Genomic DNA, 20504 nt, shown 5'->3' on the forward strand with positions numbered 1-20504 from the left:
TTGTTCGGCATTCCACTTGTTGGACACGCAATCAACAACATATACGGAATTACGGTATTTTAATAGGGTTAGAGTTACGACAGGAGTGATATTCTTAGGGTTTTAATAAACGGAGGGCACGTCTAGTTCGGTTCTATATATGTGATGCGATCAAGCAAAATCAGTCGGAACTCGGAAATATTGATTTTGAGATATAGCCACACAAAGGAAATATTTCGCTTTGATTCCTATTATTTCGGAAACTATTTAATTGCTCATATCTTTGGAACTGGTTGCTCAATTTCATTGGGGGTTTTCTGCAAAATCCAGCTTTGTAAATGCATTTTACTATCCTATAAGAAACTGAAAATTTAATATTTCCGCGTTTCGACTGATTTTGCTTGATCGCATCACATATAATGTTATAATCATATTATTATTCAACTGCCACCTTAATTAAAAATTACAGCCACTAGTAGTTTAAAATCTGCTCCGATCTCCAATTTATTTTTCATTTTATTTACATGAACAGCTTCATAAGCATTGGTGCTGCTCTCACTTGTTTAATATTAATATTGAGAGGTTAATGAATGCGCATTAGTTGTTTTGAGGGTATTGTTAAATATCTAAACACTGTGCTTTGTAACCGAGGAATAGCTCCGAGGGATATTCCGAGGTCTTGAAGTACAAAGTTTATATTTGATTTTTACAATGCCAGATGTGAAGCAATTAACCTCATTTCATAACCGTCCCATTTTCTCCTTTTAAATTTGAAAACTACAATTCTATCTACATCTTTCGTTTTCCCTGTAAAATGGGATAGCCTGGTAAGGAAATACCGATACGACACTCGCAAGCAATCACGGGCTGTCTGAATACGGGGACCAGCGTCCGCGTAAATTGTTCGAATCCATGACACGTCACTCAATGCGGTCATTGTAACGCGTAATCTTAGTTACGTCACGAGACGCGGTCATTACACTTTTTCAATAACCTGCATTTGCGTCCGCGTATGATTAGATTAAACACACCGCGTATATTCATGAGGTTATGAATTTAGAATTAAAACATATATTTTACAAAAGATATAAACACATTTTGCTAAGTACATAATATTTACATCAATGAAAGAGAGCAAATTGTGCAATGAAAAGAAAGTTACAAACGAGACTTAATATTCTGTTTAAAACGTTCATTGGCATGGAACACATTACATGTGATGCGATCAAGCAAAATCAGTCGGAACTCGGAAATATTGATTTTGAGATATAGCCAAACAAAGGAAATATTTCCTTTTGTTTTCTTTTGTTTTGGAAACTCTTTAGTTGCTCATATCTTTGGAACCGGTTGAATGTTCAATTTCAATGGGGATTTCTACGAAATGCAGCTTTGTAAATGCTCTTTACTCTCCTGTAAGAAACCGACAATTTAATATTTCCGAGTTCCGACTGATTTTGCTTGATCAAATCACATATATGTATCTAAGATTTACTTTTTTAACAAAACACGTTTAGCTTGACAATTGGCATCCCTTTTGAAAACCTTATTTTATTTTATTTTATTTTCCAAAGGGATGCCAACTGTCACTGTCAACCCAAACGTGATTTTGTTAACAAATTTCAAAATATATATAATGTGTTATGGATAAACTTTTATATTCTAAAATCTTCATGTAGATTATTACATGTTTTTAATAGTTTAGTTATATTGATAATATCTATAACCACCTTAATTAGAGGACTGTCATTTTCTTTGAAAGAGGATCCCAAATATGTCTCATGCTGAATTATTTTTGACCCCGTCCTCACACCAAAAACGAGTTATTCAAAAATTGGTCCCATAACTCATTTTGGTTGTAACATTAGTAGATAACTTTATGACCCTCTTTTATTTGTGACCCTGCTCTTCCGAGGACAATGACAGCCCTTGGAAATATCTGCGTATATTTTTTTTAGATTTGTGTGTGTGTGTGTGTGGGGGGTAATTTGAAAGAAAAAAATCCTTCTCTAAACAAGTTTTCTGAAAATTGCTACACAGTGTAATACCAAAGAGTCTTATAATGCACCCCAGACCTGCCGCACATCCCGTACCCACCATTTTAGTATAGTATAGAAGTAAGAGGCCTCCATCTATATCTGACCAACTAGATACTAAGAGATAATCGAGTTCATGTTTAATCACTGCTGCCTAGTTGGGCCCATTTCTTCCATAACTCAATTGTCAATTGTCAATTTTTGTTGGGGGTTGATTTACATGTAAAGGTGTTACAGGTACGTGCGGGCCCTATTCTTAGATATTCCAGTAGCTCCGTAGACACCCCCCCCCCCCCCACGTTGAGGATCATGCTCCAGTTCATTAGCTCAACTTCCAAAAGTGTAAAACTATAGCAACATTTTGAGATCAATTTAATTTTATAGCTTGCTGTACAACCTGTTTTTCTTAGTTCACTCACTAGGCCAAAATATTTAATTCACAAGCCTAATTTTTGCCGAAAATCATCCGTTCTCAGTTCCCAATGTTCCTAAATTCATATCCAAAATGTAGGTTGATTCCCAGATTATTGTCAACAGCAGTGTGGCCTTTGCCGTGGGTTCCTCAAAAGAAAAGAACCAACCCCACTCGAAAATAAAATTTCACTCCTGTTAGGGTGTAAAATTGACCTGGTAAACACAAAATGTAACCTTTATTTGTGGCTAAGAAAGTACACAATTGAACAGTTTTGAGCGCTTCGCACGGTATTGTCGCGGTAACACACGGCTAAAATGCTGCCCATCGGATTTATATGTATTTGCCCTCTCAGACAACTGAACACAAATGAACATGTAAATTACTTAGATATTCCCCCATGAGTTTTATATAAAAATGGTCAATTGATATCGCCATGGTCCATATTTGTTAGAAACATCAGCGTACAGAGCTGTACAGCCCCTGGTAACTGTTTGGCACACCTCTGTCAGCGCCTAGACTTTCATATCCCATGTTGTCAAGAGGTATTTCAATTCCTGTATCGTCGTAGTGTCCCTCCACTGGGTTACTAGTATTTGAATATTGAGCCGTGGATTGCACCGTGGAACTCTGTGGTATAATAATTGAACCTTGCGTCGTGGACGGGGATGCTACGTAGGTGGAGTATGAGGATATACCTTCTTCTGGTTTCGTTTTTCTAAAATAAAAAACAAATACACATTTTATGGAGTATTTTGATACTGCTGTGTGTTCAAACAACACCCTAGACCCATTATCGATCTGATTTGTTTAAAGCATTATTTATTCATTAATCATGTCAGTTACATTACTAAATAAAAGGTATTACATGGTTGAAAACATCTTATACTGAGAGCACTATAGCCTGGGAGCCCAGATATTTATATAAAAACGTTTTCTGTAAAACTGCTGGAGTAATGGATGGACTGGCCAATATTTTGAGTAGTGGGTGACTGCGTAGCCCTTAAGCGATATTGATAGGCAAAGGACAAATTCGTATCTTATATTCTTATTCAGTGTAAGTACAGGTGCCCCCCCCCCATAAAAAATGAGTTTTCCATACCTTTTACAGTATATCCCAATAGCTACAAGAATAATGGTCGCAATAATTCCAACTGCAAAGGCAACTGCTGCTGCAATGACTATAGTGATTGTTGAAACCTCGGTCGCGACATTGGTCGAAGAATTACCTAAAAAGGTCAAACAACCAAAAGGATACAGAAGTTTGAAGATCGTAATTAAGAGTTGGACAGTAGTAACTCAAAACGATTTAACGGAAGGTGACCTGGTATATTTTGAAAATCAAATTCTTCAAAAATTACGTATACAACAACAAATGTCGTTCCTTTCAAGCATACATGAAAGAGGACATGTAAATGCTCACAATAACTCACAATTACACAGCCCCCGAAGATGTTGACATTTACAGAAGCTGAGATACAGAAATGTTGACAAAGTTTGTCCCGTACTGTGATAGGAATTAAAACATAGTTTTGGCAAAATGATTTGTTCATGATGAATCATTCCAACTTCAACATTGAAAAAGAGAATATCTTCAATTCGGGGGCCCTAGGACTAGGCCCATCTTGGTCAATGGTAAATCCGACCCTGCATAAACCAATGCTAGCGCCCACAAAAACACTGCCCCGAAAAAATATGTGTCTGATGTTTGCGAATAATACACATGAGAATAGGGAGATGGAAGAAAATGTCACATAGCTATAATTGAAGACCGAATTAAAAGACTAGTTCGCGTATGACGTCCTGTCAAGTAGACTAAAAATGCTGTACTGCGCAGGTCAGCAATCAATCACGTTGCGCCTTTCCTCTGACGTCAGACGCAAACTAGTCTTTTTAATTCGGTCTTTAATTATACAAAATAATTACCATGATTGTCAGCAATGGAGATGATCAATGAATAGGGATCTGCACGATTTCCTTTCGGATAAAGAGGATCCCGAAGAGTTAATGTAAAGGTTTCACTGCCTTCAAACTCCTCATCGTCCTCCGTGGCAATAGTAATAGTCGCATCATCATCGCCTGCAGGGAATACTACTGATGAAACACTTCCTACAGGTGCTGGAGAAATGGTATAATCATCTCCCAAATCAGCTGTCCCTTCATTGATAACAATTTCTGCATAATTTAAGACAATGCGTATTTTCCTTTATTTTATTATCTGGAAGGTTTATATAAACCTAAACCGCGAATTCTCAAAAGGTTAACATTATTTGATTACATTTAATGTATCCATCAAGACATGCATTAAACAAAACAATTACACATACATAAAGTCCGCACAAAAGTAAACACGCCTATCAGAACTAATAATTGTTTCCACAATATTTCTACATTAGAAAGAAGTATGATTTATTTACGCGCATAATCTGAATATTGTCTAGTATTAATCACAAATCACTCACCTACAGTTTTGCTTTGTACAGTTCCTACTCGGCTTATTTCAAATAGTCTGGAACCTCCTTCTGGTATGATAATACTGGCGCCACTTTCAACGACAAACCGAAAGCGTGCTGTTTGATTAAACAGACGAAAACGATTCACCTCTTCGATAAATCCCATAAGCCTTGCGGGTAGACCTCTGATGCTTTATATCTTCGATTAATAACACGCGCGAAGTATCTTTTGTGTACACTCGCGCTATTTGCGCTATTTTTGAGTTTCCTCACGCGGTACCTGACTTTGCGTCGATCCCCATAGGCAGCACGCCCTAGGCAGCACGCCATGATTCCGCGGTATGCTTTATACACACATTGGTTCACGCTCGGAAGTGACGTACTGTGTGTATTTCGCTGATCTCGCGCATTGCGCAGAGGGTACTTGCACGTATACAAGGGCGGTTTGTTGACACGCTTGCTGTACAACCACAAAAAGGCTCTGACGTCAGTAACAAACTTGAGGTTAACTTTAAGGCTTTTAAATTCGCACTACTTAAACGATGTGCATATCGGCATGGCGTGACGTCAAATGACGACATATCAGATCTACTAACAAAGGCTTATGTGATTTACAGAAAAAGTGAATTATCTGGTTAACATTTTGACTTGAACAACCACGCATGAAATCCGGTAATAATCCGCTCACTAAAGAAAGAAATAATCGTATCGGATACGATATAAAATCTCGGAAGTTCAGGGCATCCGGTGATCAGATCGAACCTAGCAACGGTTATTTATTGGGGAGGCTGGGAGAGTGTCATGTATTAGTCGTACTCATTATTTTGACTTACAATCATCATCGGTTATTACAACTACGGCCGATTCATATTGTCCATATGAACTGCATCCGTCAGGTGTAAGTGTACCAAGATTTACGTTGAATGATTCGGTCTCTTCATACCGTTCGTCATTTTTGATCTCCACGGCCCCGCTTTCGGTATTTGCGCTGTTAGAGACATCGAAGTTGACAGTAAATTGCAGATTGTTATAATCTGCCGAAGTAGCTGTTTTGTCCGTGAAAGTCAGCTCTGAAAAAACATGAACAGATGTGTTTTTGATGATGCTTGTAAGCCCAGGGATTTAAGTATCATGACTTTATGAAATAAAGTGTAGATGTAGTAGGCAGGACCAAGGGTCGGGAGCAGAGTGCCCCTCTGATATTTTTCAGGCTGGCCAGCTACATCTATTGGACAGAAATTGATCAGAATTTCCCTGTGAATATTCTTTTAGCCTGGTAGGCACTCTGACATAAAATAGTGTTGAATTTAACATTTGCTAACATTAACATGGGACACATTTCTATTACAACTAGTAATCACTGAGGTAATTTGATCTCTAATCGCGAATTAATGAACTCAGAGCTATCATCGATCACATTTTCTTTATAATGATCGATTTTTTTACTGAACTCAGAGCTATCATCGATCACATTTTCTTTATAATGATCGCATTTTGTAATCGATGAGTTTCCATCGACAAAATGTAACTGATAATTGCATCAAATTTTCGTGATAATTTCATGGAATAAATTGTATCAAATATTTTTTTTTAAATTTCATCGAATGAATTCTACAACTGACCCTGATTGATACACAAGTGTGTACATGATCAATGTATTTCTTATCACCTGCGCTTCCTGGTTGCATGGTGCCTGCTCCTGAACGTAGAATCTCTATAGCAACAGATCCACCTCCTTCAATCGTAGTAAACGTATCTTGGGCCAATGAAAACGACACAGCTACATGTAAGGAAGTAAAATACATCATCAAGAACGGATTCACATGACTACTAAAAGTAAAAAGGGGTCTGCTTGCCATTCGTGAAAAAAAACGTGAAAAAAAGTTATTTTTGCTGCAAGCAGTTGATTTTATTATCCCGAAATAATCTCGAGGAATCGCGGTACATTGTGATAATGATTATTAAAGTTTGTTTATCGTTATTGACTATACAAGCCTAATTACAACCAACAATACTGCTCACAGGTTGCACCTAACATTCCCATTAACATTGCAGCATAAATTGTTCACTATAAATATGCATTTCCTAGATATCCCCTGAACATCATGCTAAAAGTATGCCAAAATATTGATGGAATGGTAGTTCTTTTGGCGCCAAAAAAGCCACATGGGGTCAAATTTTAAAATTGTTCCAATCTTTTTAAAAACCATATGAAAGTATATATTTCTCTAGTCATTAGGATTCAGAAATGGTATAGTTATCTATGATCTACTATCATGGCCATCCACGAGTTATAAGCAAAAATGTTATAAAAAGACCCTATTTTGGGCTCTACAAAGGTCAATATAAAAAAAATGTGCCGATCTTTTTAAATATACTCTCAATTTGTTCATCCTTGGAAAACACACCAAAAAGAATAGTTTGCCATATCTTGGATGTTTCGTTACATAAACGGGGTAAAAGAGGTCAGTGACCTTTGAACTCGGTTGACCATGACCAAATTGTTGGTGTTCCCTTTGCAATTAAACATCCTAGACAGTGCAAACTATTATTTGAATAAATTATATTTGCAACCGAATAATGAGAGACCATTGGTTAAAATCAGATATTTATTTTTGCATTATGAAGCTCATATTCGACCTTTGACTTTTCAGCTGATACCTCAAGATACGTACATCACAAATAGTAGGCATATCACCCCAAAAATAAGCGCAGCAGAAACACGTTATTTAATGTTTCTACATGAATGAGCTTTATTAAAGAATCAAAAATCAAAAAACGGAATTGAAATCGGTCAATGCATTGTGATGTAGTGTCAATTTTAAGATGCTCGTAAATGGAATTAAAACCTGCCACAAATGGCTATAATGACAAAATTGGCACATTTCGAGATTTTGAAGGTTTATTTGGACCCTTGCTTGAAAAAGCAGCGTTAATTTAAGTATCACATGTTAAATGCCTATCTTTCTGTACTTCGTTAAAGAAAACAAAATTTAAAAATCTATCATTGAATAATTATAATTAATTAACCAAATATACTATTTTAGCTATTTCAGCCAATCTACAGACAAATTAAAGGTGAAAAAATGACTAAGTTCAGCTAATTAATATGCAAAATTGATGCCAATAGAAAACCGTACATGATATCAGGGTGCGTTTTTTTTGCACACATATCTATACAAAGTTATTTCAATTGATAACAAAAAATACACAAAAAGTAATTAATTATGCAAATTAGCTAATTACAGCTAATTATGCATTCATGATATTATTATGTAAATTAGGCATGAGTGGTTTTGGGTTTTTCAATATTTAATGAAAGTCTATCCATTCACCATAAATTTGTCAAGTATGAACCTGTTATGATGTTGAATAAAGAAACTGCAGTTAATTACTTAAATATAATACAAAAAAATACAAAGTTTGACATTTTGACGATGTCTGGAATAGAATTTTCATTTTTTCTGTAAACATGGTATGTGTCACCATTGCTCAAAGCTAAATCCGAAAAGTAAAAATAAAAATTCATTTGCAATGAGACTTTAAATTAACATTTTGTTATCTGGATTAACACGGGGAGACAAATGGTAAAAAGAACAGCCATTCTACTGTATCGCGTATACAAAAATAGTATGGCCTTGGGCACACACAATGGCTTAGAGCTATTGTGGTTTGGAAAATTACTCCCTAAAAATTTCTTTGATAATGTTTTGTTTTTAATTAGTTTACTCAAGGCAAGGGAAGAGTGTCATTCGTTGTCGACGGAAATAATTTACATGCTAAGAAAGATTAATATTTCAGCTAAATGGTGGTAGGTCCATTTATATCAATAGGCCTTTACTGATTTATGAGCGATCTTCAAAAGTCCATAAAAACAGGCAGTAGCTCTTAAACAAAACACTATTTAATTTTTGCGGACCCGATGGTAGCCTCGGAAAGGCTTCACACACCATATATTAAAAATTCAAACATTTTGGATAAATGAAGCATTGCGAGGAAATTCATTTTTTGACATGATGTTTTCTAAAATTGGTCAACTTTGAAGCGCGCGCTTTTCAATTCACTGTTATGCTTGCATGCACAGTGTGGCAGAATTATTGTGCAGCCACTGTGACATACCTACATTAAATTCTTATGAATAAGAGGAATATTTTGATATTTAAACAGATTAGAACGATTTTAAAAATTGACCCCTGTGTGCCCCTTTTCCGCCAAAAACTACTAAGTATTTCTTGGCCAAACACACGCACCCATAGCGCGGTACAAGAGAAAGCATACACGCGCCTTACATTGGACGTAACACGCATGTTCCAGTTTGGCCAAGAAATACTTAATTTTACTGTAGTAAACTTTTACTATTGTTCATGGGACATTTCTGAAATGCACAGCAGTGACAACCAATCTTCTCCAATTAGCTGATAGTCAAAATCCATTTTGACTGGATTTATTGAAGTCCAAAATCAGCGAAGGTTCTTGCATTTTTCGCGCAGTGTCGACCAAAGAATGAGACATATAAAAAGCACCACTGAAAATTAGCATGTTTCCTATTAGAGACATTGCGATTTTCCAAACGCAGAACGTAGCATGTACGTTTTCGCGTACGTTTTCGCGTACGTTTTCGCGTACGTTAATACGGTGTTGAATATTGCTAGTCTCGGTTCCAGACTGGATTGTGCTCATTCGTCACGAAGGAGAACAAGAAAGCCAGAATAAAGACTATAATATTTGATCTAATCTAACAGCTTCTAATCTAGGTCGATAGAGGGCATAGTGATGGAAATATAACAGTCCCGATCAGACGATGGTGGACTACATTATTCACTGTGGCAACAGCCAATATCGTAAACAAAACAGACAATATGACGGCAACACTGCCTGGACATTGGACGCCCCGTGTTGAGTTGTGTTTTTAGCTCTATTGGCCCCGTTACAGAAAAAAAATGCACAAAATATATTTCTCAGTGAATGTATAAATTTTCACATAAAAATAAATATTTTTGGATTCAAAATAAATGTGAAAAAAAAAAAATTATAGCCGGTAGTGAGCGGGACTCGATCTCGGGACCCTATGCACCGCAGGCGAGACCCATTAGGCCGTATAAAATTAATGTTTTGGTTCTCGTCCAGAGGATTTTCATGAATTGATGAGGGAGGGAGGTGTTTTTTTTGTTTTTGTTTTTTTTCAATGTAAAATTAGCATTGTCAGTAGTTTTCGGTCTTCTCCAACAGTGCTCGAGGAAACGATGAGGCCCTTTTTTTTTTTTTTCAAATGTGAGATTCTGAGGATAAACCCCTAGAGTACCACAAAAAGACTTGGAAGTGATGCTTGTTCTCTAATAAACTTATTTATATGTATGAAGATTTCATAAATCATTCCAAAGTCTAAAAAATTGAAAAATCTATAAAAAAAAAAAAAAATCTGACAAATCCCAGAAATTGAGGAGGGAGGGGACGAGAACCAAAATATTAATTTTACACGGCCTTACCATTAGACCACGCGAACCGTGATACACAATGGGGGAAATTTTAGGTATATATCATAAACATACCGTGCGTTATTCATACAAAACATTCAAAAAACAGTACTTACAATGAGGTTCACTGGCGAACCTCAACGGACTTAGACTGATAAAATAGTGCTTAATAACATACGTACAGTTTTGGAATAATTTGAGACATTTTTGTGTTTACGTGTAAAACCAATGACAACGTCAAAATTCAGCCAATCTTGGCCGGCCCCCCCTGAGTCCCTAAAATTTTGACCAACATGCTGATTAAACTTAATTATTTTTTTGTGCTCCCAAAATATTATAGTTGCCCAAAAACATATATTTTGGTAGATTAAAGATCACTACATACATACATCATGACTTTACTTTCAAAATGAGACTTTTTCGTCCTGAAAATTGGGCGCGTTGCATGGACTTAGACATGAGGTAAAATCAGCATATTTCAACGTAGCATCTGCGTTTTGTATTCTACGTTGGATCCAAAATGGGAAATCGCAATGTAATTTTTATAACGCAAAGTATCACATACATTTCAATGGGTAATTTCTGCGTGTGAATATTGCGTTTAAATTTAGTCCATTTTTAACACATCGCTGTACCTTTATTATAATGATTTGTTACAAACAAAAAGGATGATAATAATAATTAGACTTTCCTTCATATGTTCATTATCTTTGACTGTCTTTAATATATTGTAAAATGGACAAATGTTGTGCATTTTCAACGATGTATCTACGTCGATTTCGCACGTGGAATATCTTCAAAAATAGCTAAATACGTGACCTCGCTTCGATACAGGAGAGTGGTTTTGAATAGATCAACGTACGTCCGCTGTCAACGTTTGGAAATCGCAATGTCTCTATTATTATTAAAATAACGTATTGTACTGGTTGCAAACATTACTTATATCGGCCTATATGTTTTGTATAGTTTTTTTGGATTTCCCTATTTTGCGAGGACACACAAACATTATTACGTCATAACGATATCACGTGATTATGATAGCTATCCATGGGCATCAAATATATCCATATAGAGCATTTAATATAGAAATATGGTTTCAAACAGTCCTACGATGACACAAGTGTTCGAACTATTTATGACCGGGATTGTAGTTTGTACAACTTTTATGTCTTTGACAAATTCATTAATCGCAATAGGTGTGATTCGTCCATATCAAAATTTCAATATGTACGTCGAGGAGTAAGATTTACAATTAATTGTTGGTGGACATGAAAGATCACCAGAAATGTAAGAAGTATGCATCAACTCAATTTGATCAACATTATCAATTCGGCACTCGCTCGAATTCATACCGATACATAACACACAAATAAACATAATATCACAGTCACACAATTGAATTTGGTGATGAATTGTATTATTGAACTAATGTCAAAATCTCAGAAAGCGGTGGTCGTGTTCAGCCCATGCGCAATTGAGTCCAAAGTCTACTACATCTACAGCAACCGTCATCTGCGCATGACAACTTACTCAACGCTCCACATATAATTGAAGACCAAATTAAGAAGACTAGTTTGCGTCTGACGTCAGGGCAAAGGCGCGGCATGATTGGTTGCTGACCTGGGCAATACGGCATTTTTGGTCTGGTTGACAGGACGTCATACGCAAACTAGTCTTTTTAATTCGGTCTTCAATTATAGCTCCTAATTAGTACATAAACCTTTAAATTGTCTACATGATTTATATATTTCATGGATTTCAAATATTACGAAAAATGGGGAAAGAATCTTACTATCATCGTCAATTATTTTCACCCGAGTCGATGATCGTTCGCCAGGAATTCCGCCAATTATATTGCCAAGGTACACATTGAATGTCTTAATAGCTTCGCACACGCCTGGGTTATCGTCTTTTATGTTGATCGTACTCCATCGTTGGAAGTTTTGTATATTATGTTCGTTATAATAAAACGAAGGGGCAGTCAAAGGGTCGTTGAGAACTGGAACAAAGTCATTCAAGTCAGCCATGTTAGCGGGTGTAGGTAAAGCACCACTATCTGTGTAATAACCTGTGTACAAAAGGAAGGGATATATAATGAAAGAGAGTGATAAAAAGACTAGTTTGAGTCTGACGTTATCTGTCAATCAAACTGGAGCACGGTTTGTTTACAAGTGTTGTGATGATATTAGTTGCTGAATGCGGCGGTAAAACAGGGCGCCTTATTGTTGTTATTTTGCAAATTAAAATATACAAACCAACTCAAAAGTTAGGTCTTTATAGTACAAAAACTTTCTTTCGCGAAGGCACCATGTCAACAATGCCTTGAAAAGTTGCTGTTTGCCTTGTAAAACGTAATTTTTTGCCATTTTCTGCTATTCTTTTTATCTCTGTTTTCAATTACAGTGTGCTGGAGTAATTGTGAAATGGTCGAATCATGGTATAACCTCTACTGGAAATGGTCGTGGTTATATTTTCAGATGGGCTTGAAGAAGAATTTAAATATCACAGTAACTTTTTGTAGCTCTCGTGGTTCTTGCGTTATGATGTAAAGAGTATCGAAACGAAACATTCTCATAAAACGACCATTATACACGACGTCCATCCTGAGTTTTACTCCGATCACCACATAATTACTTGCACTGTTAAGTATGCCAAACCACCTCCATGGAAGATTGTTACAAGTTCTCGTCCTTATGGGAAACTGGACCCTGATTTGTTTAATCAACTACTTATTGATCGCTTGGTTGATTTCCCCTACGAATCTGATGACCCCAATGTCTTGGCAGAAGATTATGAGACTATAACGTCATCTGTCCTCGATGAAGTGTGTCCAGTCGTTACTAAAGAACGTACCATTACTCCGCAGTTATCTTGGTACCATGAGAATGTCCATATCCAGAGACGCGAGGGCAGAAGACTTGAACGAAAGTGGCGGAAAAGTCGGAAAGACGATTATGAAGCTTTTCAGATTCAGAAAGAACTTGTTAATAAATCAATCGTCACAGCTAAAACTGAGTACTTTTCGGATATGTATGCAACAATCAATGGACTTCTGAATAAATCAACAAAAGCTCTTCCTGCTTTGGAATCCAAATCTGAAACTGGTGGATGACTTTCTATCATTTTTTATATCTAAGGTTGAGAAAATCAGAGCTAATGTTGATTTTGTTGATCAGGGAAAGATCACTTGATCCTAATCAAGTTATTTGTGCAAATATGCATGGCTTTGAATCCCTAGAAACAGGTGATGTTGAGAAGATCGTTATGAAGTTCCCCTGTAAGGCCTGCTCTTTGGACACACTGCCCACCTGGCTAGTCAAGGACAACTTGGCTATTTTACTACCTATAATAACCAAGGTTGTTAACAGTTCTCTGTTTTCTGGAACATTCCCTGACACTCTTAAGCAATCTATAATAACACCTGTTCTAAAGAAATCAAACCTTGATCATAACATTCTTAAGCACTACAGGCCGATGGCCAATATCAAGTTCTTGTCAAAGGTCATCGAGAAAGCGGCGTCATGTCAAGTAGGTAGCCATATAGACAGGAATGACCTGGGCGAAAGAAATCAGTCTTCCTACAAAAAGTTTCATAGCACGGAAACTGCTCTGCTAAAGGTGAAGAACGACTTTCTCCAGTTCGTTGAGGACAGCAAGACTGTACTGTTTGGAATGTGTGATTCTGTTGTTTCCTGGTTTCGATCTTATTTTGAAAACCGTACCACCAAGGTTTTCATAAAGAATGCCTTATCCAATGAACATGTGCTCACTTATTCTCAAAGGTCTATCATAGGTCCTCAAGGTTTTATATTGTATATTTCATCAATTGCTGATATCATTTGCCGTCATAATATTAGTTTTCACTGCTACGCAGATGACATCCGATTTAATGCTGCTTTTGATCATAAAGTCCCCGGGGAGTGTGAGCGGACAATGGATCGTATTACCAATTGCATATCTGATCTTAATATGTGGAGGTTGCAAAACAAACTGCATTTGAATCTAGAAAAAACATATTTTTGTTGTTGTTGCTGGCCCATGAGTGTTAAATTTGGTGTCCAACTGATGCTTGATGGTAAAACAATTCAGCCTTCAATCTCTGTTAAGAACCTGGGTGTAACTTTTGATTGTTCAATGAACATGGCCATCCATATTAGTACCCTTTGTAAAGCTATCAATTTCCACATTCGCAATCTGTGGCGCATACGCCGTTTTATTTCTCAGGAAGCCTGCCATCATGCCGTATAGACTATGCTAATTCTCTTTTGTTTGGTGCTCGTGAAGCCGGCCTCAAACGGCTACAACGTGTCCAAAATAAGGCGGCCAGGCTAGGTTTTGCTTGTGGACGGGACAGGTGCTCTGCGGATCTCCTGAACTCCTTGCATTGGCTTCAAGTGAAGGACAGAATACAGTTTAAAATATTGTTGTATGTCTATAAGTGTTTGATGAATGTCGCTCCAACATATTTATGTGACCTGCTTACCTTGCTCAGCGACACGGTAACGCACGAAAATAGGCCCAGACTCCGCTCCTCGTCAGATACAACAAGGTTCCACGATCAAATAAGAGAGCTGGTGATCATTCGTTTGCTGTTGCCTCTCCACGGCTCTGGAATGAGTTGCCTATCCAGTTGACGGAGGCGGTGTCTGTGCCTGCTTTCAAGCGTTTGCTTATACAACACATTTGTATTAATGTTGGTTGTATTTGTTTCTTGCTTCGTTTTTGCCTGTAAATGTTGTATGGCGCTGTGCTCATTGTTTAGAGCGCCATAATAAGTGTTGATTAATAACACAATAATAATAATAATAATATACATCTATTCAAATCTTCAATGGTTTCATTAATCCCCTAATCGAGACATATTGAAAGTTTATAGCGACGATTACTATGGGCACAATACATACGGGAATTAAGCGTATATTTTCCGGCTTATGTTCAACATTTTGTTACATCATCGCAAAGTTTACGCCGGTAAAAATACCGAAAGTTGCCGTTATTGTGTGATTGGTAGTCAATCAGGGAGACTATTCGATTGATTTATCTAAAACAGGTGAGCGGTAAATAACTGTACATCGACTTCTAAAGGCTCCTCTGTGCGTATGAGACCACTCAACCCACCTCTGGGTTACCTCGGAACAAAAGGTGCCAGTTTCTCAAAACATAAAACTTCCTTTTATTTACATGTACATTTTGATATTCGCGTGCCGGGTTCAGCGGTTGTTGGTGCAGTTACCAATTTAATGACGGAACTCTTTTGTTCGAAACAAGAGGTATCACCTTGTCAGTAAATGAATTTGGTATCAAAGGAACCATCTGTCACGTAATCTATTAATTCTCCATGTTATATAACCTCCTTGCTCAAACTCTTTTTTTTATAATAAAAACATGCCCACCTGCCGATGTACAAGGTGCTAATCCAGCTGGGAGGTCTATTCCATTTGGGAAAGTTCGACGGTGCTAATCGTTACACCCCCATCATTTTCATTCACAACATACTCGTCTTGCCAGAACTGAACGGTAGTTTCACTGCCGTATGGAACTACAAAACCAAGAATCAAAAAGAAGCAATGATTAATATGGTAAGAGCCCTTTTATTCGGTATGCTGAAAAGGAGATGTTATGAAACAAGTGAAATATCGTATCCATTCCATCTGCATATCGTTGACCCTGTTTGCAATACTTGCAACAAATATCACATAATTTCACTGACTTCTGATGAAACGGATTCATAGTGATTACCGATCTAAAACACCCAAAACTCAGATGTGCGTATTTTAGAACAAGCATAGCTGTTGTAGTGGAGTAGACAAATAGGAAAGGTGAACGCAATCTGATAAGGGTCAAAATTGAGATCATAGTGAAGATGTAATACGACTACTTCCCCGAGTAGTCCTACTTCGATAGCCCCTTTTGCACGGTTGTTTGGTGTGATCATTATTAGATTTTCTAAGAAAAAAATTATATAATGTTCAATTCTAGACCTGGACAATACCAACAACTATCACACTAATCTATGCATATATTTTTAGCTATTTTTAACATATATTTCGGCTTTTTTGTGGTAATATTTGTTCTATGAACTGAACTGTATATTTGGGTGCAAATTGAGGGCGCAGTTATTCCTTACATTTCACGGTGAAAAGATTTTTTTTCAAAATCCCCTTGCTATTTGTTACTCCTTTTCCGATATTTCCAATTTAAGATAGCTAGCGCCATCAGAGTTCACCTTTTCTTAAAAATTACGTACGTAGTTTAACATATCATCAAACAACCGCCTGTTTGAAATTCACATTTCAATATCAACTCATCTCACAATGATCAAGAACCACTCTAATTCGAAAACCGTCGGACAGAGCGACCACTGGGGATGTATTGTGTTTTATGTATTAAAAAGCATAGCTGGGGTAAATTGTTTAATATCAAAAGCGATTGCAAAGCAGTCTATTCCGCGAGGCTGTCGGAATTGGAAACCACTATTTATAAATGTTAATAAATTTAGCAAAAATACAAAAGAATAATACTGCAAGATACCATTCACCAGCAAGCAACACAACAAATGGATGTAAATTGGTAAATTAAAAGAAACAATAACGCCAAGCACACTATTGAACATGTTGTTTTTTTCTAAAGAAAACAAATAACGCAGATAAAAGATGGTTAAGTAAATAATTTCATAGTAAAGACTTACAACTAATGGATTTTTGATATATATATGGCAAGAAAAGAGGCGAATGGGATGGGTAACGGACTGTCTCTGATTATGAAATCGGTTACGGGCTGTCTGTAGCGAAATTGCAATTCCGTTTTAGACAACCAGTCAGCAATTTCATACTTAAAGAGACATACTTTTACCCTCTTAATATTTACCCATTGATTACCCCATGCTTCAGGACTTGCCCTCTTTTGGGGGCTATTTGTGATGGACTTGCCAGCCCTGTGGGGCAACATTGCTTTTGAGCACTATGGACTTCTCACCCTAACTTATAAACTATGCCATAATCCTAACCCTAAACATAACCCCTAAACATATTCATATTCATATTCATATCTTATTATCAAAAGGTGACCCGAAGGTCAAATTACATTATAAATTTACAAAGATAAAAACAACAAACATTCAAAAATATTTTTTTTAAGAATTGCATCTATAAAACACATAAAATGGTATAAAATTTAATTTACAGAAACTAATATTGCACTTTTAAAATAGTATCATTAAATGTTAATAAAAAAAGGAAAGAAACACATTGCATAATACACTTCAGAAAAGGGGGTGATTGCACGGCCACTGTGCATGCAGGATACAATGAGCACATGAATAAAAAAGAAAAATTACACATTACTTGTTTAGCAGGTCCACAAAGAATAGTATGGGACTATTTTGGAAGCGGGAGGTTCTGAATCGCAGTTGGGTGAATTTATGCACATTGCGAAGGTTGCGACCATGAGCACTTTGTCTAGATGGAGGAAGAAGATCTTTGGTACGGTCTGAATCGGCAAGCCCTTCGGCTAAGCTTCGACAATGATCTTCTCTTCTATCTGACAAGCGCTCCGCCTCATCATATGAGGTAAATCTCTGGCCTAAAATGACCCTGCATGTACGTCTTTGGAGTTGTTCAAGTGACTTTGTCTGATTTGTTGTTAACGAGGAGTGCCAGGTGACATCTGCGCGTACTCAAGAATAGGGCGCACATAACCTTTGTACACAGTAATTAGTTCCTCGTCATTGAAACCAAAATTTTTCAGCAATTTTAGCATATTTTGTAATTTGTAATTTCATTAACATTTTTGTCCAGTTTCAAGTAATTTTGAAGGTAAACCCCTAGTAGCTTAGCCTCAGTTACATAGTTCAAGGGCTTACCAGTTATCTTAAGCTCAATAGGGCGGTGGTACATTTTTGAAACAGACCTGGATGGCCTGACACTTGTTAGGGTTCAAGCTAAGCTTGTTTTTGTTTTTCCACTCAGTGAACTCGTCCAGTGTATCTTGAAGCTTGCTTGGTTGGGAATACGGACGATTTTCAACAAGTGTCAGGTCATCCACGTACTTCCAACAGTTGATGCTTGCATCTTTGGTCTTTAAACTGCATCATTAACGATAACCTGGAAGCCAATTTGACTGAGTTTAGTCCCCTGTGGAGGGCACCATTGAGAACTTTGAACTCAGAGAGTGACTGATTGTAGCGGACACATTGCATACGGTTGCTGACAAAGTCACACAATCAGGGAACGATGGATCTGCGGACTCCTAAGTGGATAAATTTCTCAATGATGATGATATGGTCTATCATATCGAACGCTTTGGAGAAGTCCGTCAGAACCACCATTCCCACGCTTTACTGGCTTTAACTTTACTGAGTTCAGCATACACATCCCATGGGTAGAGCAATGGAGGGGAATCAATGGCCGGTAAGTAGGTCTCAAGATTGCAAAGATCCAAAGGTGTCATATGGGAGGAGACCTGCACAAACTGATCATTGATTTTATTCGCTTCACTGTCCACTCCTGGGACAGGTATGCTGACTTCAGATTTTGTATTTCCCGTCATGGTCTTGATCTGCTGATGCCACTTCCGTGGATTGGTAGCCTGAAGAATATGAACCCTGTTAGCATAATAGAATTGCTTAGCCCTCTTAATTTCACGTTGTACCTTGTTACGCAGCTTCTTGTACACCTCATTGTTACCTGTTGAAAAGGCAAGCTGTCTTTTTTGACAAGTTTTTTGATTTGATCAGACATCCAGGGCTTATTATTATTATGAACCTTTACTGTGGTTAGAGGGAAGAATGAATCTACAGCAACATGGGGAGACTCATAGAGAGCATCAGCTTTTTGCTGAGTGTTGCTCCTGTTAAGGACATTTATTTATTTATTTATTTATTTATTCTTTCTTTAACCAGGGTAGCCCCTTCAGTAACTGGTACTGATCTCCAAGGGGGCCCTGAGTGACAATTTACAGCACACAATATAATAAAAGAAGTTGATAACAATTAAAAGCAATGCATGGAAGCAAAAGTTACTTAAATACAGTATTTACATTGTACATCAGGTCAAGTAATAATTACATTATACAGAATAGATAACATTGTACAAGTTTTACAATCAAATAGTGAGTAAAAGACAAAAAAAATTATATAAATTTGTGGAATTCAATAAATCAAATAATTAAGTCAAATCACAATTTTGAAATACAGTTTTTAAAAGTATGAACGGTCATAGAATCAAAGTTTCCACGGATGTCTTGGGGGAGTCTATTCCAAGCATAACATGATCTGTAGTGAAAAGTCCTCTTACCAGGATTTATGTTCCATTTTGGAATGACAAGAGAATTGAAAGTTTGGCTTCTAGTACCATGAGTATGAAGAGATTGCATATAAGAAAATTGAGAAAATAAATATGATGGTGCATTATGGGTAAGACACTTGAACACAATAATCAGAAGTTGTTTCTCCCATCTTGTATGAAGTTTATCCCAGTTAAGAGAATCCATCATGTCTTTAATAGGTGTTCTTATATCCGCTGATAAAAGAATACGAGCAAGTCTATTATGATGTACTTGAAGTGAAGTTGAAAGAGAGTTTATGCAATTTGTCCAAACAGGACTACAATAGTCAAAGTGTGGCATGACAAGGGCATTGGCAAGCATTTTAAGGGTATCATTTGGGAGATAATATTTGAGTCTACGAATAATGCCAATTCGTTTTGAGATATTAGAAGAGAGATGGTTTACATGTTCATGCCAAGATAATAATTGATCAAATGCAACACCAAGATACTTAAATTTATCAACTCTCTCAATATTATTACCATTGTATGAAACATCAATGTCATCAAATGTATTCAGCATATAACTAGTACCAAAAATCATGAGTTTTGTTTTCTTGATATTCAAGGTGAGATTATTTTCATTCAACCAAGATGCAACATTTGACAAATTTTCATTTAATTCTGCTTGAAGAGTTGCTGCATCATTAGAACTACAAATAAGAGTTGTGTCATCTGCATACATTATAGTTTTACAGTTTACAGAGTTTGGAAGTGAATTTACAAAAATGATAAATAATAAAGGCCCAAGATTGTACCTTGCGGAATACCAATATTCACATCTTTAAAGTCAGACATAATAGAGGAAATGTTAACAGCTTGAGACCTAT

At 36.8% G+C, this 20504-nt stretch overlaps 1 protein-coding gene across 2 annotated transcripts in view; it reads right to left on the minus strand.

Moving 5' to 3' along the window:
• Positions 1–1850: 1850 nt before the first annotated feature.
• The window catches only part of LOC140168460 (uncharacterized), a 45246-nt gene continuing 26592 nt past the window's right edge, over positions 1851–20504 (minus strand). Inside the window, exons 1-8 of one of the 2 annotated variants that reach the window (XM_072191857.1) lie at positions 15745–15878; positions 12144–12419; positions 6547–6657; positions 5711–5947; positions 4887–4994; positions 4351–4599; positions 3527–3653; positions 1851–3142 (exon numbers count right to left, since the gene is read on the minus strand). In XM_072191857.1, the coding sequence (XP_072047958.1) occupies positions 2884–3142; positions 3527–3653; positions 4351–4599; positions 4887–4994; positions 5711–5947; positions 6547–6657; positions 12144–12378 (1326 nt within the window). In that variant the 5' untranslated portion in view covers positions 12379–12419; positions 15745–15878 and the 3' untranslated portion in view covers positions 1851–2883. Of the gene's footprint in view, positions 3143–3526; positions 3654–4350; positions 4600–4886; positions 4995–5710; positions 5948–6546; positions 6658–12143; positions 12420–15744; positions 15891–20504 lie in introns of those variants that run through there. The other variant, XM_072191858.1, reaches the window with a different exon arrangement.

This window comes from Amphiura filiformis, chromosome 13 (genome assembly GCF_039555335.1).
Source record: "Amphiura filiformis chromosome 13, Afil_fr2py, whole genome shotgun sequence".
Classification (NCBI taxonomy): Eukaryota; Metazoa; Echinodermata; class Ophiuroidea; order Amphilepidida; family Amphiuridae; genus Amphiura; species Amphiura filiformis.